Here is a 24,694-nt window from a genome sequence, read left to right on the forward strand (position 1 = left end):
TCATTTTATCTACATAGTTGGACTCCATACGCTTATGTGAATTCTTCTATTAACGGCATATTGGTTGTTCCAGCGAGTCGTCACTAATCAGCACAAACATTGTGATAATGTTGGGACACGTGGCCGTAGCTTTAAAGGACACACCAAAGACAACGGATACTATCCTACAATTTTTTCAACAGAGGTATGAATTAATACAGAGTTGAATCGTCAGAGACTTGATATAGCAAGCGTTCAGCAGGCAGTGGCAGGCGGACGGGACGCTGTGAAGATATTTATCGCACTCTATGGAACGGAACGAGCTTATAGCGGGCGCTTGTTGTATTTCGTTCCATAGAGCGTCATCACGTCAAAAGTATATCCAGTCCGTAAATGTTGATTGAAATAGCATGTGCTCATACACGACCACATTCTACCTAAGAGGGCACGCTTGCGGCCGTGGCCTCGATGACAGGGAGCGATGGGGCAGGAGCGAGTCTATGACACAATGCCCATTCATTTACCGAAACTTGACGCGTGAGAATATGTTGGCACCATTGCAAATCACACAATAATAAGCCCTAATTTCTAAGGAATAAAGCAAACAAAGCAATGGTACCAATATATTCTCACGCGTCAAGTTACGATGAACGGACAATACTTGTATTGCCGTTCTGGACGACAGCGTTGACAGGCGAAAGGACGGCACCATAAGAATGAATGCGTGTTTGTATCATATCACCTCGCCAAGACCACTGCCTATGAAGCTTCGCTTCAAAAATATTCTTGTTTCTCAGGCTATGCCGTTCCCCATCGTCGCTAGACACGCTGATCGTGGATCAGTTGGGCTGTATGGCGCTGGCTAGCCCGGAGGGACCGGCTCATGACGAGATCATGCGCATGTTCACCGTCATCACCGTAGAAGCTGCCAGCGCTGCTTACCAACATACTGATGACAGGAAGCAGTATAGGTGAGTCATTGGCACCGATTCTAAGCACAACCTAATTTTAGAGTATTCGCACCCTCTTCTTACTATTGTAATATGAAAAGGACAGAAGCAGTTTGACATTTCTAAATTTAATTTATCAATTTATATGACATGAGCACGGGTTTCACGGGAGAAGAGTTTGGCGATACGATGCGCATTGGCAGACTTCACACACCTTTGAGAACATTCAATTCAATTCAATTTATTTATCTGTTTACAAATATAAATAACTTTTACAATTTTACTCCTCACAAATAATTCCCAATATTATGCTAGTTAACAATATGTGATCCTGCCAAAGGAGTGCTTTAGACACTTGTACTAAGATAACTTGTGTTACGAGTGTCACTACAGAGCACGGGTCTCCTCTCAGAGTGAGAAGGGGTTTGGCCATAGTCTACCACGCGGGCCATGTGCGGATTGGTAGAACATCTTTAAGAACATTATGGAGAACTTTCTGGCATGCAGGTGTCCCCACGATGTTTTTGTAAAGAACTGCGAGTTATAATGATATCCAAGGAATCATGAGCTTAATTTGTAATAATCCGCTGAAACAAACAAATCTACATGCTGCAACATGCAGCAATTCTTTGGATATCATGGACTTTCCCAAAGGTTCTATAAAGTACATTAGCTAGCATGAGTTTTTCCCTTTACTATTGAATATCTCTTGAGGAGCTACAAATAGTTTAAAGAAATTTAAAGTTGAGTTTGCTTACTGTTTAAATCTTTCAAACATGACCTTTAATGTCACTTTTTAGGCACGTATCAGGCGCAGTACTTAACGCACTAGCCAACATAGCAGCAAACGTTCGAGGGACGGGCGCTCGACTCGAGCTGCTCACTCGTTTGCTCGAATTGTTCGTGCAACTCGGTCTAGGGGGCGAGCGAGCCACCGACCGCTCGCCAGCTCCCGTTTTGAAAGCTTCCGGCAGTGCAGGCAATTTGGGCGTTCTTATACCTGTTATTGCGGTAAATACTTATACTATTAGTTACTTAAAGTTACGATCTCACTCGTTTGATCGATTTTTTTTATAAAGAATATTAGCCATGTTAAATGACTAATATTCTCCTTTCCTATCCAACTAAGCGTCAAGCTTGTGCTAGGAGTAGGTACGACAATAGTGCAACGGGCGGGGTTTGAACCGACGACCTTTCGGTTTTCAGTCCACTCCTTTACCCGTTGAGCTATTGAGGCTCGTGCAACTCTGTCTAGGTGTTTTGAAAACTTTGTGTAGTGCAGGCAATTTGGACGTTCTTATTCTTCTATATCTTCTGTTATTGCGGTAAGTTACAACATGGGGTTATTCAAGAGGCGGACCAATAAATTCCTGAAAGGGTGGCAACGCATAGGCGTTTCCTCAGGTACTGCAAATGTTCATGGGCGGCGGTAATCACTTAACATCAAGTAACCCGCCCGCTAGTTTGCTCGCTATTTTTATTAAATAAAAAGTATACTATTAGTCACATTAAGATACGATCTGCTCACTCATTCGCTCGAATTGTTCGTGCGACCTAGTCTAGGGGGCGGACGAGCCCCCGATTGCTCATCTGGATGTCTGTTTAAGATTTTGGGCACTGCAGGCAAATTGGGCGTACTTATATATTTTGTTCTTGCGGTAAATATACTGTTATCTTCAAGATGTCTGCTGACTCATTTGCTCGAAATGTTTGTGGTACTTGTGGAAAAAGCTTTTGACCGATCAACCGCACCCATTTTTATAGTTTCGTGTAGTGAAAAAAAAAACGGTGAGGCGAAAGGGCTTCAGACCGATGAACCGCACCCATTTTGAGAGCTTCGAGTAGTGAATAAAAAAACGGTATAAGAGGCGAAAGGGCTTTTGACCGATGAACCGCACCCATTTTGAGAGCTTCGAGTAGTGAACATAACCGGTATAAGAGGCGAAAGGGCTTTTGACCGATGAACCGCACCCATTTTGATAGCTTCGGGTAGTGAAAAAAAAAACGGTATAAGAGGCGAAAGGGCTTTTGACCGATCAACCGCACCAATTTGAAAGCTTCGAGTAGTGCCGGCAATTTGGGCGTTCTTAACTTATAGATAAATATTTTTTTCTCTACAGGTACTAGTTAAAAGGTTACCTCCAATAAAAAACCCAAAGCCCCGCCTACATAAGCTCTTTAGAGATTTTTGGTTGTACTGCGTCGTAATGGGATTCACCGCAGCCGAATCAGGTAAAAAATTGACCTACCTTCTGTTCCTAATATATTCTTATTTAAATGTACCCACAATTTTAACCGCTCGATTATCAACTCTAATTCCATTGTTTTAAAATTCAATTCAGCACTGTCTATTCCTCAAGTATTTTAAATTTATAAGGGTTCATCTGTATTTTACGTTACGCAAATCTTGGAGAATACATTAACACTCTGCTACTGTACATTTTATTGTAGCTAAAAGTGCGAGTGTCAGCTAATTTTGATCATCAATGTACTTAGTGTGAGATTTTAGATTTCACCAACGATGACAGAATTTGAGTAGAGTCAGAGTAAAATGGACCTAAAGGTTCTTGATTTAAAGTCAAAACTTCAATACAATACTATTCTTTATTTGCATAATGTGTGTAGGTACATAAGGTGTTAAATCTAATAAACATAGTCCAGCAGATAAGCCATGTCTGCGTACAAATATAGTGGACAGTTGAGATTATTAAGTAAAAATATTTTTTTTATAAAATACAGGCAAAACATTAATTAAACCTAGTAAGTACTAGTAATAAATATACCATAACATTTTACAATACCATCGATTTTAATTTCGCAACGTTTCCACTTGGAGCGCTGCGCTGGCTGTAAATATATGGACAAACTTGAGCTTTAAAAACAAGCTGTTTACGGTCCATTTAACATAAGCGCTAAAGTGTTTTAATGCTCGAATTCTATCAACTTTGATGAGACGCAAAATTTCATACTAAGCACACAGATTGTAGCTGTCAATTGCAATTGGTATGATGCCTATGTCAAAAATAAATTATTTCATAGGAGTTATTAAATAGCCAAAATCTGACGAAATTCGTAAACCATTTTAAATTAAAGATTTACCCAAAAAAAGTCAAATTTCGTCAAATGTTTATGACGTCACACCTATGTATTTTGTAGAAGCGCTCGATCGAGCGTTTCGACGTTTGATAAAAAGTTGCTGATTTGACTGGTCCCTATTCGACCATCCCTATTGTAGCTATGGATTTTAGAATAACGTAATGTACTGATGACCCAAACTGTGCTATTATAATATTATGATAGTATTTAAACATCTTGTTGTCTCTTCTTCTATGGCCACGCCTGTAGCAATGCGAAAGCGTGAGTAAAGATGCTTCTAGAAAATTCTTAGATGTATGTCGTTTGGTTTTTATATTTAGGTATGAAAGTTTTTATATGTTTTTGATATGATGATATATACAATTTTTATAATGTACTAGCGTTGCAATATCAACAAACACACACACACACAAATATTTTGTATAATATTTATGGAAAGTGAATTAGCTGATTACATAGAATATTTCTTACCAGTTTTATTTAATTGAAATTACAAATAGTCGTGCTGTAGAAAAATCTTTTGTCCAACAACTATTACATTTTATATATCATCAATAAGTTGTCTGTATGATCAACGCACTGACATAACATATGTCTCTAAATTAGCCTAAAAGTATAGTACGCGACAGTTTGAAATGGCAATCAGGGAGGGAACGCCCCGCACACCCGCGCAGCCCCCGCGCTAGTCCAGCGCGGGTGACGTGCGGGTGTGCGTGGCGCCCCCGCCGCCTCATACCCCGATTGCTATTTCAACCTGTTACGGACTATAGTTCCGATCTTTTATAATGTTTTTTTGCAAAAAAATTAGACAATTGTAAGCAATGTTACAATCTTCATTATATAAATAGTGTATATATCATTATTTCAAACATTTCGCATAAAATAAGTGCAGGGATGTTTTTTGTAAATTTTTCCAGAGTGTTTTAAAACGTAGTGTGTTTTTGATTTTATGTATCTTTCAATGTTTATCGGTTTTTGTCCCTTTTAGAATGCGTTGTTAGCAATTTTGATTTCAAGTTTTTTATGTACTTAGGCGTGAATTCGATTGGTTTTTTTGCTTTTTAAAGCGAGTTTTAAATGTTTAAAGTCTTGTACTTATTGGTGATGCTGAAATAGTTTTTTTATTTAAATTGCGCTGTTTTTGTTGACTAAATACAATATACGAAATGTGCGTTTGAAATTGCTGTTTTGTTTGGATTTTATGTGATCAACTGATCAGTTATAAGATATGAATTATAATTATTAAAAAATCATACCCTTTTACCAACGCTGGCCATACTCGATCAAGTTTACCGTCAAGTTTGCAGCGGACTTGAAGCGGCGCGGCGTCCAGTCAACTGATAGTCATACACCGTCAAGTTTACAGGACACCGCTTCAAGTTTGCTGCAAATTGACCGGTAAACTTGATCGTGTATGGCCAGCGTAAAGGTTTATGGGCATTTAACCGTGACGTTCTGACGTTCGACGACGAAGGGATGAGTCTAGGTCGTGATCTTTTAAAAGTATTGGTTAACCAGGTTTATTATATTTTATCAGATTTCTTTCAAATATAAAAGCGCAAGGGCCGCCGCAAATACTGTATATATTATTTTAGAATGATCACGATCTAACCACTTGCCTGATTTTAAAGGTTCTATGTAAAAAGTTTTTTAAATGGCGATTTTTGCCAGTTTATAAGTACATCATAAATAAGAAAAATTTCAGACCCCACTATAACTATACTTTAACATTGAAAAACATTTTAACTATAAAAACCCTAAATAAACCCAATTGAAAAATTCCCCAGGATTGTGGCCCAAAGAATGGTACGCGGGTGTAAAAGAGATAGCCGTGAAATCACCCTTCCTTGTCTCTCAAACGTCATTGCGTTCGGAAATGAGAGAGTTACAGTACACGTCAGCTGTCAGGAACGATTCTGTATCGATTAATGAACTTCAAGAGTTGAAGACACAGATATTGAATTTGTTGGATCACCAACAAGAAGTGACTGTGATAGTTCCTAAATTGACGTTCGCGCCTTGCATGTACTTGCTGAGTGTTTATTGGCTGGAGACTTTGAGGTGAGTTTAATCGAATTACAGTATGGCCATCAATTTTTTCGACTAAGCGGTTTGTTAATGTTGTGCACTGACGACCAGAACAAATGTTTAAAAGTCCTGGGCAATAACTATTCTCTGGAATGTAATTAATACACATAATATTCGGGTTTCGTCGCCTCTCACACGAAACTTAACTGTCGCGTGGGCTACAGACAAATCTAGCGGTTAATCCGTGTATCGAATGCCGCTGATCAAATTTTATGGCAGTGTGAAAGTACGGGCAAGATGTCAAAAAAATTTCGCGTGCATTTTCAACTAGATTAGTTCCTAGCCTTATGCAAAAAGACTTCGGCCCCATGTTTGATTTTATAATTAAGTATGATAGCATAATGATTTCGCAATAAATAATAATTTACGAATCTTTTTTACTTTTGGGCAGAGTATGTAATTCACCGGAGCCAAGTTTACAACACATAATAGAGTATTTGAGTGACACGGCACTGCAGAAAGATAAGAGCGGTATGTGGCAATGTGTTGCCAGGTAAGTTAATACATTTTTACAATCTGTAATATACTACCTATAAGTAATTAAGTAAAGTATTTGTACTAATAATAATATCCATATCTATATTTAAATTAAATGCGAAATTCTGTCTTTTGGTTGTTTGTTATTTTTTTAAAGCGCAACCATTGAACAGATTTCTATAAAATTTGACACAGGATTCCCACGCGGTTTTAAAACCTGGACGACGCGAATCAAGTTACGGGCATCAGCTAATTTCAAAATAATTTGGATAGATGGCGTTAATTTTGTTAGGTTTGTATTCATTTTGAAAAGTAATCATTTTTTGTGGCAAACACTCAACAGCGTTGGTGATAAAGTATTCCAAAAGTTCCTCGACGTAATGTCAGAAAAACTCAAGGATGAGTGTCGGGAAAGGGAGCTGGAAGGTCACGCTCAGTTCCTGTTGGTCAACTTCAACCATATACACAAACAGATCCGACGGGTCGCGGATAAATGGTTAGCGGGGCTGGTGGACAGGTTCCCGCATCTTTTGTGGAATTGTCGGGTAAAATTGTATTAATAACCTTTAGTGTGTGTCACAGTGTCACAAAATTAAAATGGCAGCTTTAACTGTCCTAATTTCCCTAATTGTGTTTATTTTAAAGCATCTTATTTTGATGTTTTAGGTGCTCTGGTCAATGTTGGATATTCTCCAAGTGTTGAGTTTTAGTTTGGAATTAGATGCAAATCAAGAAACGCCGTTATTAAAAGTGCCGGGTACAGACTTTACGTTGCAACTACAGGACACTTTAGAAGGTCGAGAGGTAAGGAGATTTTGTATAGCTCTACTTAAATTTATCAAGGCATTTTTAGGCACTAATGTGGCTTATAAAAAATTCTTAAATTAATTTGACAGGTCTAGCAGTTGTGCTATCTTTTTCACAGTGTTCCGTGCGGAAAAAGATAGCACTAAACATGTCAATTTAGTTTTTCAGCAACTGAACTAACACCATTATCTGTTTTTTGTAGGGCATAGTAAAAGATTTCGCTGATCGATGTCATGGTATAGTTCAAGAAGCTATGAAATGGGCACCGCAGTCTACTCGGTCACATTTACAGGAATATCTCAATCAGGTAATGTAAATAATAATGTTGAAATACCTAATAGACAATAATAGTATGAAAGTGTAAAAAAATTACTGACGAATTGGCGAGACATTTTTTCTATCGACCTAACCTAACTTGAGTTACTCAGTGGGTGACAGAGAGCTGGGATTGGAGTTTTCAAAATTAATCAAATTAGAAATGTGGAGATCCTTACAACAACCAGATTAACCGATATAGCTAGTTCTGAAGCTGAAGTTGTTATTATATTGTGATGTTATTGAATTTAATTATGAAGATATTGAATATTGTTTTTATTATTTAATAATAATAAATAAAATTATTTTATTTCAGGTCTGGACCCATATAAAAACATGTTGATAATAATTAAAAATTAAAATGTGTATAAACAATATTTACCATTTCTATTATTATTAGATTATTAGTAGTATGCAGTCTTGACAGGAATCCTGCCCTAGACCTACGCATTACCGCATAAAAATCGTCAACCCTGTGCATCGCAAACATACCCGACGCGCTACACCTCCACGGCAGCCCCAGCAGAGCTCGAAACGCATTGTTGTACTGCACTCTGAGAGCGTCAAAAGTGGCTTTAGTATAGTCGTACCAGAGCTGAGAGGTGTAGAGCGCCTGGCAGTAGGCTTATTTATTAGCCTTGATTTTATTGCCTCGCGAAATGTGAAAAGTAGAGTTTTCAACGCAGGCATAATGCTGTTTTCGTCTTGGGCGCCCCTCAGGCATCTTAGGCGTCCTGCGCTTCATTCAGAATTCTAGATGCAACACCCTGTGCTGGATGCTGTGCTCGGGAGTTACTCTGAAATAGCTCGTTACCCTAGGGATTTATCCCGGCACCCGTAACGTAAGAATTTGCATTACCATGTTGTATAATCTACTGTTAAACTTTGTATTCAGGTTCCCAATTCAACACTCTGGCACCATTGCGGCTTAGCCCTAGCAACGGGGGCATTATTAGGGGCGGCTGGTTTGAACCGTCTGTCGGCACCTCTACCAAAGTCGGCTTTGGATAAACGACCACCATGTGTCACTCAAGATTCCGCTGCTTTATTGGCCGTTGTGTCTCAAAGAAGCCGGTATGCGGGCGAAGTGAGTATAACCTCTTACGTTTACTCTACGAGTCGGATTCGCACACGAAGGATTCCGTGCCATCGTACAAGAAATATTTTTTGTGATGTAACCACAAATTCACGATTTTCGGATTTTTCCCTTTACTTGCGCTCTAAGACATTGCTATGTGTCAAATTTCATGTACCTTGATCAACAAGAAGTTCGCTATAAATTTTGATTCCCTTGATGGGTCTTGACAGACAGACAATGAAATGATCCTATAAAGGTTTTTTCTCTGAAGATACAGAACCCTAAAAAAATGCTGATCTAAAACCGCTCGATGACATGCGTCTTAGCGTAATAAAAGGAAAATGAAGTAGGAAAATTCATCGCTTTTTTCGCTAAAACACTGAATATAAAATCGCAGGTAGCAGGAGCAGTGTATGCAGAAGGTGGTGGAGAGCCGGCAATATGGAGGGTGGGATTGCGTCTCCATACTGCGTTAAGGGAAGCCTGCGCAAGTGGCAGCGAAACTGCCCATCGAGCCGCTTTGTGGCGCTGCACAGCGCTTTTAGTGCATGCGAGGTCAACTTCCTCGGGAACGACGCCCACGGCTCGCGCTGTACTTCACAGCATTGGTGAGTATGACTTGTAATATCCTGAAGTTAGCCACGAGTCTCCATACTGCTTTAAGGGACGCCTGCGCTAGTGGCAACGAAACCGCCCATCGAGCCGCTTTGTGGCGCTGCACAGCGCTTTTAGTGCATGCGAGGTCAACTTCCTCGGGAACGACGCCCACGGCTCGCGCTGTACTTCACAGCATTGGTGAGTATGACTTGTAATATCCTGAAGTTAGCCACGAGTCTCCATACTGCTTTTAGGGACGCCTGCGCTAGTGGCAACGAAACCGCCCATCGAGCCGCTTTGTGGCACTGCACAGCGCTTTTAGTGCATGCGAGGTCAACTTCCTCAGGAACGACGCCCACAGCTCGCGTTGTACTTCACAGCATTGGTGAGTATTTTTTCTAATGTCCTGAAGTTAGTCACGTGTCTCCATACTGTGTTAAAGGGAACCACCCAGTTCATTTTATAATTAGCGCGAAATGTAGCGTGCGGATGCCAAAACGCGGACTTTTTTTTAGTCTGAAAGCAATCCTGTGTCAGTGGCAGTGACCACCGCCCATTGAGCCATTTTATGGCGCAACAGAGCATGTAATTTTTTATTTGAGTGAGAATATTTTGCGGCTATGTTTGAATGGACATTTTCCTTTACAGCCTGGTCCCAAGTAGACATATTCACGGAGGACGCAGTCACAACGGCCGCGGAGTGCTGGCAGTGGCTGAGCACGGCGCGACCTGACTTGGAGTTACGACTGTTACAAGAAATCTTCATGGCTTGGCAATGTACTGTGGACAGGAAGATGGGGCTATTCTCCAAGCAAACCGAGGAGATCAGCCCTTTGGCGGCTTACGAAGGTATTTATAATGATTGTCTTTGTGGCTTCAAATTTTGCAGGATACCCTTAGACCTCGGTAAAATATTGTAAAGTTGTAATTTTGGAAGTATGGCCCTAATTTCATTTTCGACTGGCCATTCAGATTTCTTCAGCCTGACATGTTTTATGGATTCTGTACTTAGTACTTACCAACCTTAATCAACGGCTGCTTATAATTTTAAACCAATTTGACAGTGTACAATTTTTCATAAGGAGCGATTGCCAGCTGAAACCTTTTGCTGAGTATGAAATTTTACGGTTCACCCGACGTTGAAAGAATTCGAGCGTCGAAGCATGATAATACCAGGATAAAATTGACCTAATGTACCTTGATTTAAAGTAAAAAACCGATCAAGTGCGAGTTAGACTCGCGCACCGAGGGTTTTGTATTACAGAAGAAGTAAAACCGTAAAAATTATTTTTGTTAACGAACCGCAAAACTAACTTTATTTGTAGAGGTTCATTGTTAATATCAAGAAAACTATTGATAGCTGAGCGTTAGTTTTATTTTTTCTATAAAATATAGTACATAAACTTCTATTGAACATTATTATTTGTGGTTAAAGAATTTTATTCTCAAAAGAAATCAGATATACAAATTTCACTTAATGAGAAATTATAGTAACAAAACTTAAACTAATTTTATCTTTCGGCACAGCGCGGTGGCAAGCAACAACACGATCGTAAAAATAGCGGGTAGTATAATGTATGGCAATGCTCATACACTTTGCCGGCAGGGCCGGACTCAGATATTTATAATAACAAAATTTTTCAGTTTCTTTTTGAAAATGTTTATCTTACTAATATTTTTAATTTCTGTAGGTATTTTATTAAACATTTGTGCTCCTTCAAAAGTTATATTCTTTTTACCGTAATTAGTGCGTGAACCTTTTAGAGAGATGTTATCAACGTTACGTAAAAGTCGGCCTCCCAGTTCCCTTTTAGTTTTAAATGATAATTTTGAATGTATTGTCTTTGATATAATTTTTTTAATTAATATGCATGTATTATAGTAATACATTTGTAGGATATTCATTAATTTAGTTTCCGCATAAATAATTTCAGATTTTTCGATTGGTAAGTTTCGGAGATAAAACCTTTTACTCCACTTTATCTATTCAATAGCGACTCCGGCTTCAATTTTGTAACGTTTCCCCTTGGAGTGCTAGCTGGAGATGTATGGAAGAACTTAAACCCTAAAACAAAGCTGTTCTGGTAAATTTTACTTTAACGCTGAGAAATTTCAACGCTTGAATTGTACCGACGTTGGTGTCATGTAAAATCTCATACTAGCACACTGAAGCTTATAATTCATCAATTGTTTCAGGTGCCAAACTCGAACCTAGGCCACCGTTCGTGGCTCCTCACGCAGTATGGGTTCGATATTTATGCGAAGTCGCTGAGACCGCTAAATACAATAGCTTGGAAAAAGTCGAAATGTTAGCTAGTTTACTTCATAGGTAAACCATTTTTTCTCAAATTGGGCGTATTTTCTGAATACCGTTCCAACCCACAATCAAGTCGAAACTGAGATATTATGAAAAAAACGGGTGATTTCGGTAAAATTACATGTCACATCTTTCTTTTTCTTGTTCTTATCCCACTACGTGAGATCGGCACGACGACGCGTCTTTCTTCTTCTACTCACTTTCACGCAATCCATCCATATTTTCTTTGCTCTTCCTCTCCTCTTTTTTCTTTCCACATGCATATTTAACATTCTTCTAGTGACATGATTTTCTTCCCTTCGCATACCATGCCAGCTCCTCATCTTTTCTACCACAGGCGCTACTTTTAAACTTCCGCTTACATATTCATTCCTTGTCTTATCTATTCTTGTCACACCACACATCCACCTCAACATTAGCATTTCGGTCGCATGTACTCGTCTTTCATCCCGTACCTTTGACCGCCCAATATTCTGAACCATGGAATGTGACAGGTCTAACGAAATAAATAAAATGAATATCCAGGACATCTTTATTCAGGTTATTTCTCTTGCGATGTGGGTTTCAACGTTTTTCTGAATATCCATTGTATTCTTGGCTGAAATTTGTGGACGGATTTATGAATGCCTAATTTGTTTATTTTTTAGATCGCTCCCAGTAACCGTTGGCGACATACGTGATCATATCAATAGACACGTCGAAGCTGCGGGAGTTAGATTCAGGTGTGTTAATTAAATGTAATATTGTGTTTTTGTGGAGCTCATTAATTCTTGACAACTAACAGCTGATTTATAATCGTCATGAACTGAGGACTTTTAGACGGTTTTTTGTTAAAAAAACTGTCAAAATATCGAGGTCACGTAGATAAAGTAAGAGCACGTAATAAATAGTAATCTTTTATCACACAGGCTTCTATCCTGCGGTCTATCCCTCCTCCAAGGCGACATCCTACCGCGGTCTCTAGCACGTAACATTCTACGAGAGCGAGTCTACAGCGCGTGTCTAGACTACTTCTGTAGAGGTCTGCAGTGTCCCGCCAAGATGTCCGGCTCATTGAGAGAGGATATCATGTCACTGATTAAGTTCTGGCAACTGATGCATTCAGATAAGAAGTATTTGAAGAGCAGCGATATAGGTGGTACGTATTTTAAAGGTGAAAAAAAGTTGTCCAAACTAATATAAAATGCGAAAGTGTCATGTCTGTTTGTCTGCTACCTTTTCACGTCCCATGTGTTTAACCGATTTTGAGGTTTAATTCAGGGAAAGCTTGTATCCTGAGGAAGGACGTAGGCTACATTTGGTCCCGGAAAATAAATTGAGGTTCTAAGGGATTTTTAAAAACCCACGCGGACGAAGCCGCGGTCATTAGCTCGTTGAGAATATGTTTCAAAACTACATACATAGTAGCTAACTGCTTTGTTCGTGTTTTTGTTTGCTGAGTCGGATGGAAAACGTCCCAGCGTTAGCCTGAGGGGAGAGGGGGGATCTCGTCAAATCTTTTTGTTTTTTGGTTAGTTTATTGGTTTAATAAGGAGAATACTTTGTAATTTGTATGATTAATATGGGAAAGACCCATTGTTTGGGTCTAAAACTGACCCGACTTGTCTTGAATAATGTCGTCTTAGGTTGCTAATTTTATGCGTTATTTTCAGCTGAGTTTGAATTGATGGGCCCGAGTAGTAACCAAAGTATTTATACGTCCAACTCGCCGACGGATAACAGATCTTCAGTCAACAGCAGTGACATGGGCAACAGACAAACTACGGGTTGGATTAATACGGTGAGAAAATTTGTTTGAAGTGAATGAAATAGACATTTTATTTCGTGTTCTAGCTCGTTAAAAGTTTTGTATAGTGCGCGGCAGAAAGTAATGTACAGTACACGGCAGAAAGTAATGTACATCGACCTTTAGAATGACATTTCGGCTTTCTAGAGCGTTGTTTCTGTCACGTCAAGATATTATTTGAATCATTTCGTATGGTGCATGTCGCACTAGAGCGGCGCTGCACAGCGCGTCACTCCATCCATACTAATATTATAAATGCGAAAATGTGTCTGTCTGTCTGCTAGCATTTCACGGCCCATCCGTTAAAACCCATTTCGATGAAATTTGGTACAGAGATAGTTTGCATCCGGGGGAACGACATAGGCTACTTTTCATCCCGGAAAATCAAAGAGTTCCCACGGGATTTAGAAAAACCTAAATCCACGCGGACGAAGTCGCGATCATCATCTAGTAGAGTATATTTTGACACAAAGTGACGCACTGCGCAGCGCCTCCGTAATGCGGTCCGGCCTTTATTTGAATATGTAAAAAAATCCTAAACACAGAAATAATTTTGTATCCAAGTAGATAAAGTGGTTTTGTAATAATTTGGTATTCGTTATTATATTATAAAATAGGTTGAGCGTTTGAGCCGTGAAAAGCTAGCAGACATACAGACAGACAGACAGCCCCACTTTCGCATTTATAATAAGTATTAGTATGGATTAATATTATATTATATGAATATTAATATTCAGGTAAGCTGTGGTAGCCTAGTGGTTAGGACGTCCGCCTTCTAACCGGAGGTCGGGGGTTCGATCCCGGGCACGCACCTCTGACTTTTCGCAGTTATGTACGTTTTAATTAATTAAATATCACTTGCTTTAACGGTGAATGAAAAACATGGTGAGGAAACCTGCATGCCTGAGAGTTCTCCATAATGTTCTCAATGGTGTGTGAAGTCTGCCAATCCGCACTTGGCCAGCCTGGTAGACTATGGCCAAAACCCTTCTCACTCTGAGAGGAGACCCGTGCTCTGTAGTGAGCCGGCGATGGGTTGATCATGATGATGATGAATATTCAGGTACCAATGTCAACCACGACGTTGTCTAGCGGAGCGGGCAGTGTGGCGGGCAAGAGATCGATTCGCAGCATGAAACCGCCGGCCAAGTCTCTCGACCCGTTCGTCAAAGATTACGTCAGGAAAAGGAATCTCATATTGGAACTTATGGTAAGAGTTTGTGAATTTATTTATTAACTGGCATAGTTATTCTATATCACGAAGACCATTTGGCTATGTTTGTGTGAGTGTACACGTACACATTATTATAGTGTGTGTGGCAGTTTGACACATTTTGACAACTTTAAATTACAGACAATTCCTTGACTTCTCAAATTAGGAAAACTCAATTTTTTTTGGTTCCGCAGGCAGTAGAAATAGAATTCCTCGTAACGTGGCACAACCCGCACAGTAGGCCCGAGCAAGCGGTGCCGGGTGAAGACAATATAGCGACGTGGCGCTCCAAACCCAACACCGAGAGGACTTGGCGGGACTATACTAAACTGGCTTGGGATATTAGCCCGATATTGGCTGTGTTTTTACCAGAAAGGTAGGTTTTAGAGATTTTCCTTATCTACACTAATATAATTAATACCTAGCTGATGGCCGCGACATCGTCTGCGTGGATAAAGGTTTTAAAAATCGCGTGGTACTCTTTGATTTTCCGGAATAAAAGTAGCTTATCTCACTCTCCAGGTCTTTAAATCCATGCAAAAGTCATTACTTGGTAGGTGCCTCTAATAGGCTACTTGACACTTTTTTTAAGTTGGTCTTAAATGGTTAATATTTGTCCTATTATATCAAAAAAATTAACACTATATTTTTTTGCGCCCTAATAACCGTAAAACTTTAATTTAAAAATATTTTTTTCTTAGACAGGTGAAAACACTGGTCGGCCATGTTTGGCCGATAGATTATCTGTGCTCTGACGTCATGCATTTGTAAACAACAGCATAACCTCCCAAAGTTTAATAAACATGACTTCTATACTAGTTTACATGAAAAATATAGTAATTATCGTTATTGTATCATCCGAGAAAGTAAAAAACGCATCGATAAAGACCACAGGAAAGTTGTGGATTAGAGTGCCCAGTGAAAAAAATATACGTAACACGCAAAGACTTGCTTAAAGGGATCCTATATGACTAACGACTTCAACCCAAATTTATTTTTGCAAAGATCACTTTGTTGTAAGTCTTACTTAATAACTTATTCAATTTATAAAGAGAAAACGATATTTTTTTACGTTTACTATGAGTTTTTAGAAATATATAAAAACTAGCTTATGCTCGTGACTTCGCCCGCGTGGACTTCATAAATTTCAAACCTCCATTTAACCCACTCAGGGGTGGAATTTCAAAAAATCCTTTCCTAGTGGATACCTTCTCTTTACCTACAAAGAACACACCCACCAAATTTCATGTATCTAGGACCAGCTGTTTAGGCTGTGCGTTGATATATAAGTTAGTCAGGACTTGGATACTGCGTTAGTCCCCGCGTGACATAGGGATGACATTTCTTTGTTTACATATTTAATGACGTCACATCATGGCTGACAGCGTTTTCTGCGTTTCAAATAAAAATAAAAACTGTATTTTTTTAAATTGGATTTATATATCCATCCTGCGTTTTTAATAATTGTTATTGATATATTTCGTTGTCTTAAGCAAATTACTATAATAAATAATCATTTATTGGACGAAATTAGATATGAGTCAAGTAGCCTATTTCGTCCAATAAATGATTATTTATTAAGCATACGTTGTTTTTCTCTTATCTCAGATTAAAGAACGAAGGTATAATAGCCGAGATCAAGAGAAAGGTCCAAATGCATCCAACGTCCGTTTGCCACATACCTCAGGCGTTGAAATATCTGGTCACTACTGAAAACCTGCTCAATGATGCGCATGAGGTGAGTAAATACGAAATACAGTTGGCACTTTGCAGATTTACATGGTATTGTACAGTGCATAAGAAATACATTTTTTTTTTTCAGAAATACAATTTCATCAAAATCGGTTAAACTGTTGGGCTGTGAAAAGCTAGTAGACAGACAGATAGACAGACACACTTTCGCATTTATAATATTAGAATGGATAAAAAATAAAAGGTACAAATCTGTTAAGACCTGTGATTTGAGGTAGTCCTTGAAAGGTAAATCCTAGAACTCTTTTGGAACCTATCAACTAGGGGACGAAAACTATGCAAAACCTTAAAAGACCTACATTTCCAGTTAGTTCATATGGTGACGTGGGCGCGCGTCAGCCCGGTGGAAGCATTGTCGTACTTCAGTCGCCAGTACCCCCCACACCCGCTGTCGGCTCAAACAGCGGTCGCCACCCTCACTTCGTACCCGTCCTCTGCTGTGCTGCTGTACATACCGCAGCTTGTGCAGGCGTTGCGGCACGACACTGTAAGTACTTAACTCAATCCAAACTATGGCCCCTCTTAAGGTAGGTGCTCTATTCACTCTTAAGGCTACACTTTTTACGTGATTTTTCGTACAAACGTATTACGCCTATTATTTTATTATTTGTTGTACTAGATCTAAAATTACTCTGAATCAGTCCGGTATTCCGAAACAGTGATAAATTAAATTATTCTGAATCAGTCCGGCATTCCAAAACAGTGGTAAATTAAATTATTCTGAATCAGTCCGGCATTCCGAAACAGTCGTAAATTAATTTATTCTGAATCAGTCCGGCATTCCGAAACAGTGGTAAATTAAATTATTCTGAATCAGTCTGCATTCCGAAACAGTGGCAAATTAAATTATTCTGATTCAGTCCGGCATTCCGAAACAGTGGTAAATTAAATTATTCTGATTCAGTCCGGCATTCCGAAACAGTGGTAAATTAAATTATTCTGAATCAGTCGGCATTCCGAAACAGTGGTAAATTAAATTATTCTGATTCAGTCCGGCATTCCGAAACAGTGGTAAATTAAATTATATGACGATTCAAAAGCACTTGTTAAAGTTTACTTGAATAAAAATACATTATATCCTATTCTGTTCTTGTTTATTCTATTAAGCCAGATATCGTTTTATCTCTCCATTGTCTATGCATGAAAACAATAAATATAGTAAAGTTATATTAATTTTAATAGTTATTTTGAGGTAAAAAACCTAAATAAACCATGTCAGAAACTATAAAATTTCAGAACTTTTGGCTTTAAAATCTTTTTACAGTACGCGGCCGAAAGTGATGAACATCGGCCTTTAGAATAACATTTCAGCTTTTTTCTTCTATTTATTATATTATTCTACAAAAGAGATAATACATTCTCAGATGGGTTATGTAGCAGAACTGATAAAGTCCCTCGCAAAGAAGTCGCAAGTGGTGGCTCATCAGTTGATCTGGAACATGCACACCAATATGTATACTGACGAGGAGATGCATAATAAAGATAGTAAGTAAATAATGAACTTTAAAAGTAAGGATAGACTGGTCCCATGTATGCAATGCAACCTTCCTAAGTTCGCTACAGGTCGACAAGGCAATTTTTTTTTCCGCACCGGGTTAGCGCGGGGGCTGTGCGGGTGTGCGGGTGTGCGGGGTGTCTCCTCCCCGACTGCCATGTCGACCTGTCGCAAAGCCCTAGAGTACATTTTTGAAGTAAAATTTCTATAGGCGCGACTTGAAAGTAGCTGATTTTTTGACGGACGTTGGTGTCACTTCTGTCCATATTTAAAATGGCCCCCAGACAGAACAGCTGATTCGAGGCTGCCATCTTTTATTAGCGTTAGTTAGTGCCATATATTTATAGATCTTCCTGGCGTAGTGTTGAGCGCTGTGGTCTTATAAGAGGATGGTTCGATTTCCAGCAGGGGAAATTTGTGAATTAATTATTTCTAAATTGTCTCTGGTCTGGTTTGGTGTTACCACCCTAACTGCAAAACCGTGCCCACCGTTGCCGTGTAGAAACCAACCATCGTTAGATGAGATCGCAATGAAGGCTAACTTGTAATCGATAAAAATAGATTAAAGATTCCGAATTAAATTTGAATGAAAGTCCTGTGCATTATAGTAAAGTGAATGCCGAATGTTTTTTTTTCCAGTACTATTTGACATACTCGACAATCTGACAAAGAGCATCGTAGGCACGCTGTCTGGTCCTGCGAAGGCGTTTTACGAGCGAGAGTTCGAATTCTTCAGCCAAATCACCAATATCAGTGGCATAATACGACCCTACCCGAAAGGAGCCGAACGGAAACGCGCGTGTTTGGAAGCTCTGAAGAGTGTTAAGGTATACTTTATGAAATTAAATGAAAATTTATTTATAAAAACTGGCCAAGTACAAGTCAGGCTCAGTACAGTCGTATTTTTTCGACATTTTGCACGATAATTCAAAAACTATGATGCATAAAAATAAATAAAAATCTGTTTTAGAATGTACAGGTAAAGACCTTTCATATGATACCACACTTGATATAGTTACCTCACTTCGAAAGTTGAAAATACTAATTATTAGTTCATGACCACAATTTTTTTTTTTGTGTGATCTAACCCAAATTCACGGTTTTCAAATTTTTCCCCAAATGTCAGCTATAAGATCTACCTACCTGCCAAATTTCATGATTCTAGGTCAATGGGAAGTACCCTGTAGGTTTCTTGACAGACAGACAGACAGACAACAAAGTGATCCTATAAGGGTTCCGTTTTTCCTTTTGAGGTACGGAACCCTAAAAACTATGTCGGTTTACAATTTTTGTATCGGGAACCCTGAAGTAAGTTTAATAAACCTTGTGTCTCATGGTGTCCGCTCCTCCTCCTCATTCTCAAACATAGATTAAGTGTTGACAAACAAACTATAAATAAGTCTTAACAATCCGATATTTGACAACTCGTTAAATCAGTAACTTTTTATCAAAGCTAGCATAAGTTAGTCACACATAAAACTAACAAACCAATAAACTAACAAACACACTTTCGCATTTATAATATGGGTACTGATTTATAACATGGGTACTGATTGTGTCTAAAATTGAATTTTTTTGCCTCATGAAATGACAAAAAAATTAATTTAGGCTTTATATACATAAAATCGTATCATCATCATCATCATCAGCATCAATCAATAGACGTCCACTGCTGGACATAGGTCTCTTGTAGGGACTTCCACACGCCACGATCTTGCGCCGCCTGGATCCAGCGGCTCCCTGCGACTCGTCTGATGTCGTCCGTCCACCTAGTGGGGGGTCTTCCAACGCTGCGTCTTCCGGTGCGAGGTCGCCATTCTAGCACCTTGGGACCCCAACGGCTATCGGTTGTACGAACTATGTGCCCTGCCCATTGCCACTTCAGCTTCGCAACCCGTTGAGCTGTGTCGGTTACTCTAGTTCTCCTACGTTTCTCCTCATTTCTGATTTGACCACGTAGAGAAACTCCAAGCATAGCTCTCTCCATCGCCCGCTGAGTGACTCTGAGCTTTCTTATGAGGCCTGTAACATAAAATCGTATAGTAAGCAAATATGTCCTAAACGCCTCAATATTTTGCTTTTGCATTACAGGTGCAACCTGGCTGTTATTTACCTTCAAATCCTGATTCAATGGTCATTGATATAGATTACAAGAGTGGTAAGTTTGTCAAGTAATTTAAATACTGTATGTTAGTTAGGTTGTAACTTTTATCATAAATACAGAAAGATATATGTTTCAGACATGAAACTAAGTTAAAGAGGTTGTTTGAACTCGAAAAACTTGTCATTTAGAGACTCAATAGCTCAACGGTTAAGGAGCGGGCTGAATTCCGAAAGGTCGACGGTTCAATCCCCACCCGTTGTCGTCGTACCCACTCCTAGCACAAGCTTTACGCTTAATTGGAGGGGAAAGGGGAATATTAGATTTTAAAAAAAGAATAATAATAATTTTAGAGAAAAACTTTATTATTTCGAGCCAAAATTTTCGAAATTTTTGAAACTTGGAATTTCATCGGGTTTTTTATAAATCTATAAAAAAAAATCATGTATTCTTGTCATTTCAGGAACTCCTATGCAAAGTGCGGCCAAAGCGCCTTATCTGGCTCGTTTCCGAGTAAGGAAGTACGGTATCTCTGAAATGGAAGCCGTCGCTATGGCCATCGCTTCCGGGGAAGAACTACCTTCCGTGAGTATTTCTCTAATCTAAATTTCATCCTCCATTAGTACATTTTAAACAGCATGACGTGCAAGTCTAGTTTCAATTATCACATAAAGGGGAAGGTTTTCTTGAGATGGTAATGGAGTGATCTGCCAGATCCTTTTGCATATTAAAGTCAAAGTCAAATATTTTATTCTAAATAGAAAATAAATAACATTTTTCATCGGCCCTTCAATATTAAATATTGTTAGGCCACAAACGGTCGTTCAATATTAAATAATATTAGGCCACAAGCGGCCGTTCAATATTAAATAATATTAGGCGACAAGCGGCCGTTCAATATTAAATAATATGAAACCACAAGCGGCCGCCCAATATTAAATAATATTAGGCCACAAGCGGTAGTTCGATATTACAAAATATTAAGCCACGAGCGATCGTTCAATAGTAAAAAATATTAGGCCACAAGATGCAGTTCAATATTACAAAATATTAAGCCACGAGCGGTCGTTCAATACTAAAAAATATTAGGCCACAAGAGGCCGTTCAATATAACAAAATATCAGGCCACAAGAGGTCGTTCGATAATAAATATATGAGCCACAAGCTTTTTATCAGCATTTATTCCGTGACCGAATATTATGTTCTTAAATTTTGATTTAAAAAATACAACGGCAACGGTCTTGTGGCCGTTTGTGGCTTTGTAAACACTTCCGAAATATATTTTGTTTCCCAATAGGAAGAAGGAAAAGACAGGTACACAGCTATCGCGGCGGAAACATGGCAAGCCGCCATATTTAAAGTGGGTGACGACGTGCGCCAGGACATGTTGGCTTTGCAAGTGATCTCGTTGTTCAAGAATGTGTTCCAACAAGTCGGGTTGGATCTTTACTTGTTTCCGTACAAAGTTGTCGCTACTGCGCCTGGGGTAAGTGTTTTTTATAATTTGAAGAAGGTACCGATACGAAAAAAAAATCACTTATTTTGATATATATCGGACTTATGTGCGTTTTAAGTAATTAAATATCACTTGCTTTAACGGTGAAGGAAAACATCGTGAGGAAACCTGCATGCCTGAGAGTTCTCCATATTCTCAAAGATGTGTGAAATCTGCCAATCCGCATTGGGCCAGCGTGGCAGACTATGGCCTAAACCCTTCTCACTCTGAGAGGAGACCCGGCTCAGTAGTGGGCCGGTAGTGAATATATAAGGGTTCCGTTTTTGCCATTTGGCTACGGAACCCTAAAAATCTTTAGTTTACTTTGATAGTACGTAATACTAATTACTTTTTCAGTGTGGTGTAATAGAGTGCGTGCCGAACGCAAAGTCGCGAGATCAGTTGGGCAGACAGACTGATATCGGCATGTACGAGTACTTCATCAAGAAATATGGCGACGAATCTACTCGAGAATTCCAGGTATTTTATAAAAAGAACTAGTTTATGCTCGCGACTTCGTCCGCGTGGATTACACAAATTTCAAACCCCTATTTCACCCCCTTAGGGATTGAATTTTCAAAAATCCTTTCTTAGCGGATGCCTACAATCATAATAGCTATCTGCATGACAAATTTCAGCCCGATCCGTCCAGTAGTTTGAGCTGTGCGTTGATAGATCAGTCAGTCAGTCACCTTTTCCTTTTACATATTTAGGTATTATTTTTACAAAAGAAACGTCAACTTGAAAAGACTAGAATGTTTTGTCCCTTTCCTAAGATAGTTTCCCTGTATCTCCTATGGTTTTGGATTTCCCCATACTGTCCCATTTAAAAAAAACCGGCCAAGTGCGAGTCAGACTCGTGCACCAAGAGTTCCGTACAGTCGTATTGTTACGACATTTTGTACGATAGATCAAAAATTACTAAGCATAAGAATAAATAGAATGAAAAAAATGTTTTAGAATGTACAGGTGAAGCCCTTTCATATGATACCCCACTTGATATAGTTATCTTACTTTGAAAATTGAAAATACTAATTATTTGTTCATGAACACATTTTTTTGTGATGTAACCACAAATTCAGGGTTATCAGATTTTCCCCCTTATGTCTGCTATATATGTATAAGACCTCTGCCAAATTCTATGTCAACGGGAAGTACCCTGTAGGTTTCTTGACAGACACGACAGACAGACAACAAAGTGATCCTATAAGGGTTCCTTTTTCCTTTTGAGGTACGGAATCCTAAAAACACACTGTATATCTATTTTTAAACAAATTTGCAGGCTGCTCGGAGATGCTTCGTCACGTCAATGGCGGCGTACAGTGTTATCGGGTTTTTGTTGCAAATCAAGGACAGACATAATGGCAACATCATGTTGGACACTGATGGACACATTATACATATAGGTAAATGACAAGGAAATATATTACTTCCATAGCTAATTTCATCGTTTTTGGATTAATAGCTCAGAATAAGGACTATTAGAAGTAACCGTATTGTGACACTTACAGTTAGAGCGAGATAGCTAAATGCATTTAAGCTCTTGTTAGAACGTGACAAAATTATTATGTTTTGTCCTTATCACCGTGGCCACTTTTTTTGTTGTTTTCTAAAATGTATTTGTACGTGAGTATTTGGCAAACAACGTGAAGTGTAGAAGGAATGACATTTGACAAGTAAGAAAATCTGCTTGAGCGAGAGGGACAGAGGGGGCCACGCTAGTTGCAAATCTGGACATATCTGTGTTTTTGGATTAATAGAGTATTTGACACAGTGGCGTGCACAGGGTTTGAAGTCAGGGTATGCATTAGTTAGGTAGGAACCTGTTGACTGGCAGGTCATAATGATAAATGTGCATTGAGCTATTACAACTGGGGTAAGCAATGCATTTATGCCTCTATGACCTGCACGCCGCTGATTTGACAGCATGTAAAATATAGGATGACGTACGGAGCGGAAAGGTGGACTCTGACAGTTGGCCTCGTCCACAAACTAAAAGTCGCTCAGCGTGCTATGGAGCGAGCTATGTTGGGTATCACTCAGGGATAAAATCCGGAACGAGGAAATTCGCAGAAGAACAAAAGCGACCGACATAGCTCAAAGGATTAGCAAGCTGAAGTGGCAATGGGCAGGTCATGTCTGTCGCAGAACCGACGGCCGATGGGGCAGACGTGTTCTCCACTCCAGAACACGTCTGCCCCAACGGCCGTCGGTTCTGCAGTGGAGACTGCGTACCGGTAAGCGCAGTGTGGGACGACCTCCAGCCCGCTGGACCGATGACCTGAAGAAGGTGGTGGGGAGCGGGTGGATGAGGAAAGCGGAAGACCGTATTTGGTGGCGCTCTTGGAAAGGCCTAAGTCCAGCAGTGGACGCAAACAGGCTGATAGATTTGATTGGATTGGAAAATATAAGATCTATTGATGGGAATTGAATAGGAATTTTGGAAACCAACTATTTTAGTCAGTTAAGAAATCGTTTTACGATTTCTATTGAGCATATTATATTTCTATTGATATAACGTTGAGCAATATAAAAATATAACTAGGTATTTTATTTGACAGATTTCGGCTTCATGTTCGAGTCATCACCGGGTGGCAATTTGGGCTTCGAGCCGGATATCAAGCTGACTGACGAGATGGTGATGGTGATGGGTGGCAAGATGGAGGCGCCGCCCTTCCGGTGGTTCTGCGAGCTGTGCGTGCAGGCCTTCTTGGCTGTTAGGTGAGTCACTTACATTTGCTTCAAATCAATACGCATATTATAAATGCGAAAGTGTGTTTGTTTGCTGGTTTGTCCTTCAATCACGTCGCAACGGAGGTCCATCTGATACTGCAAATGAACATACAGCTATAACAGATGATCTGCTCACTAACTTGTCTGATTGCTATTCATTAAAATAATCTATTCTTTTCCAGGCCATACCAAGAAGCGATAATATCCATAGTATCGCTTATGCTGGACACAGGCCTGCCCTGTTTCCGCGGTCAGACGATACGGCAACTGCGCTCCCGCTTCGCGCCAAACTCCACGGAGAAGGAAGCCGCGGCCTACATGCTGTCCGTTATAAGGAACTCCTTCCTCAACTTCCGGACGCGGACCTATGACATGATACAGTATTATCAGAACCAGATTCCTTATTAGATTCCGC

The 24,694-nt window shown here is 39.4% G+C and overlaps 1 protein-coding gene across 1 annotated transcript in view; it reads left to right on the forward strand.

Moving 5' to 3' along the window:
• Window positions 1–24,691, forward strand: part of Pi4KIIIalpha (phosphatidylinositol 4-kinase III alpha) — a 41,208-nt gene extending 16,517 nt beyond the window's left edge. The window contains exons 9-39 of the mRNA XM_069500960.1: window positions 74–184; window positions 777–950; window positions 1,730–1,940; window positions 3,050–3,161; window positions 5,813–6,086; window positions 6,505–6,606; window positions 6,934–7,135; window positions 7,257–7,394; window positions 7,600–7,704; window positions 8,608–8,799; window positions 9,188–9,398; window positions 9,523–9,585; window positions 9,710–9,772; window positions 10,036–10,236; window positions 11,584–11,716; window positions 12,352–12,426; window positions 12,613–12,842; window positions 13,357–13,484; window positions 14,554–14,700; window positions 14,898–15,079; window positions 16,312–16,441; window positions 16,763–16,942; window positions 17,820–17,940; window positions 18,590–18,777; window positions 20,042–20,108; window positions 20,515–20,636; window positions 21,349–21,537; window positions 21,904–22,026; window positions 22,829–22,952; window positions 24,108–24,267; window positions 24,462–24,691. Of these exons, the coding sequence (XP_069357061.1) occupies window positions 74–184; window positions 777–950; window positions 1,730–1,940; window positions 3,050–3,161; window positions 5,813–6,086; window positions 6,505–6,606; window positions 6,934–7,135; window positions 7,257–7,394; window positions 7,600–7,704; window positions 8,608–8,799; window positions 9,188–9,398; window positions 9,523–9,585; window positions 9,710–9,772; window positions 10,036–10,236; window positions 11,584–11,716; window positions 12,352–12,426; window positions 12,613–12,842; window positions 13,357–13,484; window positions 14,554–14,700; window positions 14,898–15,079; window positions 16,312–16,441; window positions 16,763–16,942; window positions 17,820–17,940; window positions 18,590–18,777; window positions 20,042–20,108; window positions 20,515–20,636; window positions 21,349–21,537; window positions 21,904–22,026; window positions 22,829–22,952; window positions 24,108–24,267; window positions 24,462–24,687 (4,684 nt within the window). The 3' untranslated portion in view covers window positions 24,688–24,691. The remainder of the gene's footprint in view (window positions 1–73; window positions 185–776; window positions 951–1,729; window positions 1,941–3,049; window positions 3,162–5,812; window positions 6,087–6,504; window positions 6,607–6,933; window positions 7,136–7,256; window positions 7,395–7,599; window positions 7,705–8,607; window positions 8,800–9,187; window positions 9,399–9,522; window positions 9,586–9,709; window positions 9,773–10,035; window positions 10,237–11,583; window positions 11,717–12,351; window positions 12,427–12,612; window positions 12,843–13,356; window positions 13,485–14,553; window positions 14,701–14,897; window positions 15,080–16,311; window positions 16,442–16,762; window positions 16,943–17,819; window positions 17,941–18,589; window positions 18,778–20,041; window positions 20,109–20,514; window positions 20,637–21,348; window positions 21,538–21,903; window positions 22,027–22,828; window positions 22,953–24,107; window positions 24,268–24,461) is intronic.
• The last annotated feature ends 3 nt before the right edge of the window (window positions 24,692–24,694 follow it).

The sequence above is a fragment of the Maniola hyperantus genome, chromosome 9 (genome assembly GCF_902806685.2).
Source record: "Maniola hyperantus chromosome 9, iAphHyp1.2, whole genome shotgun sequence".
NCBI classification, from domain to species: Eukaryota; Metazoa; Arthropoda; class Insecta; order Lepidoptera; family Nymphalidae; genus Maniola; species Maniola hyperantus.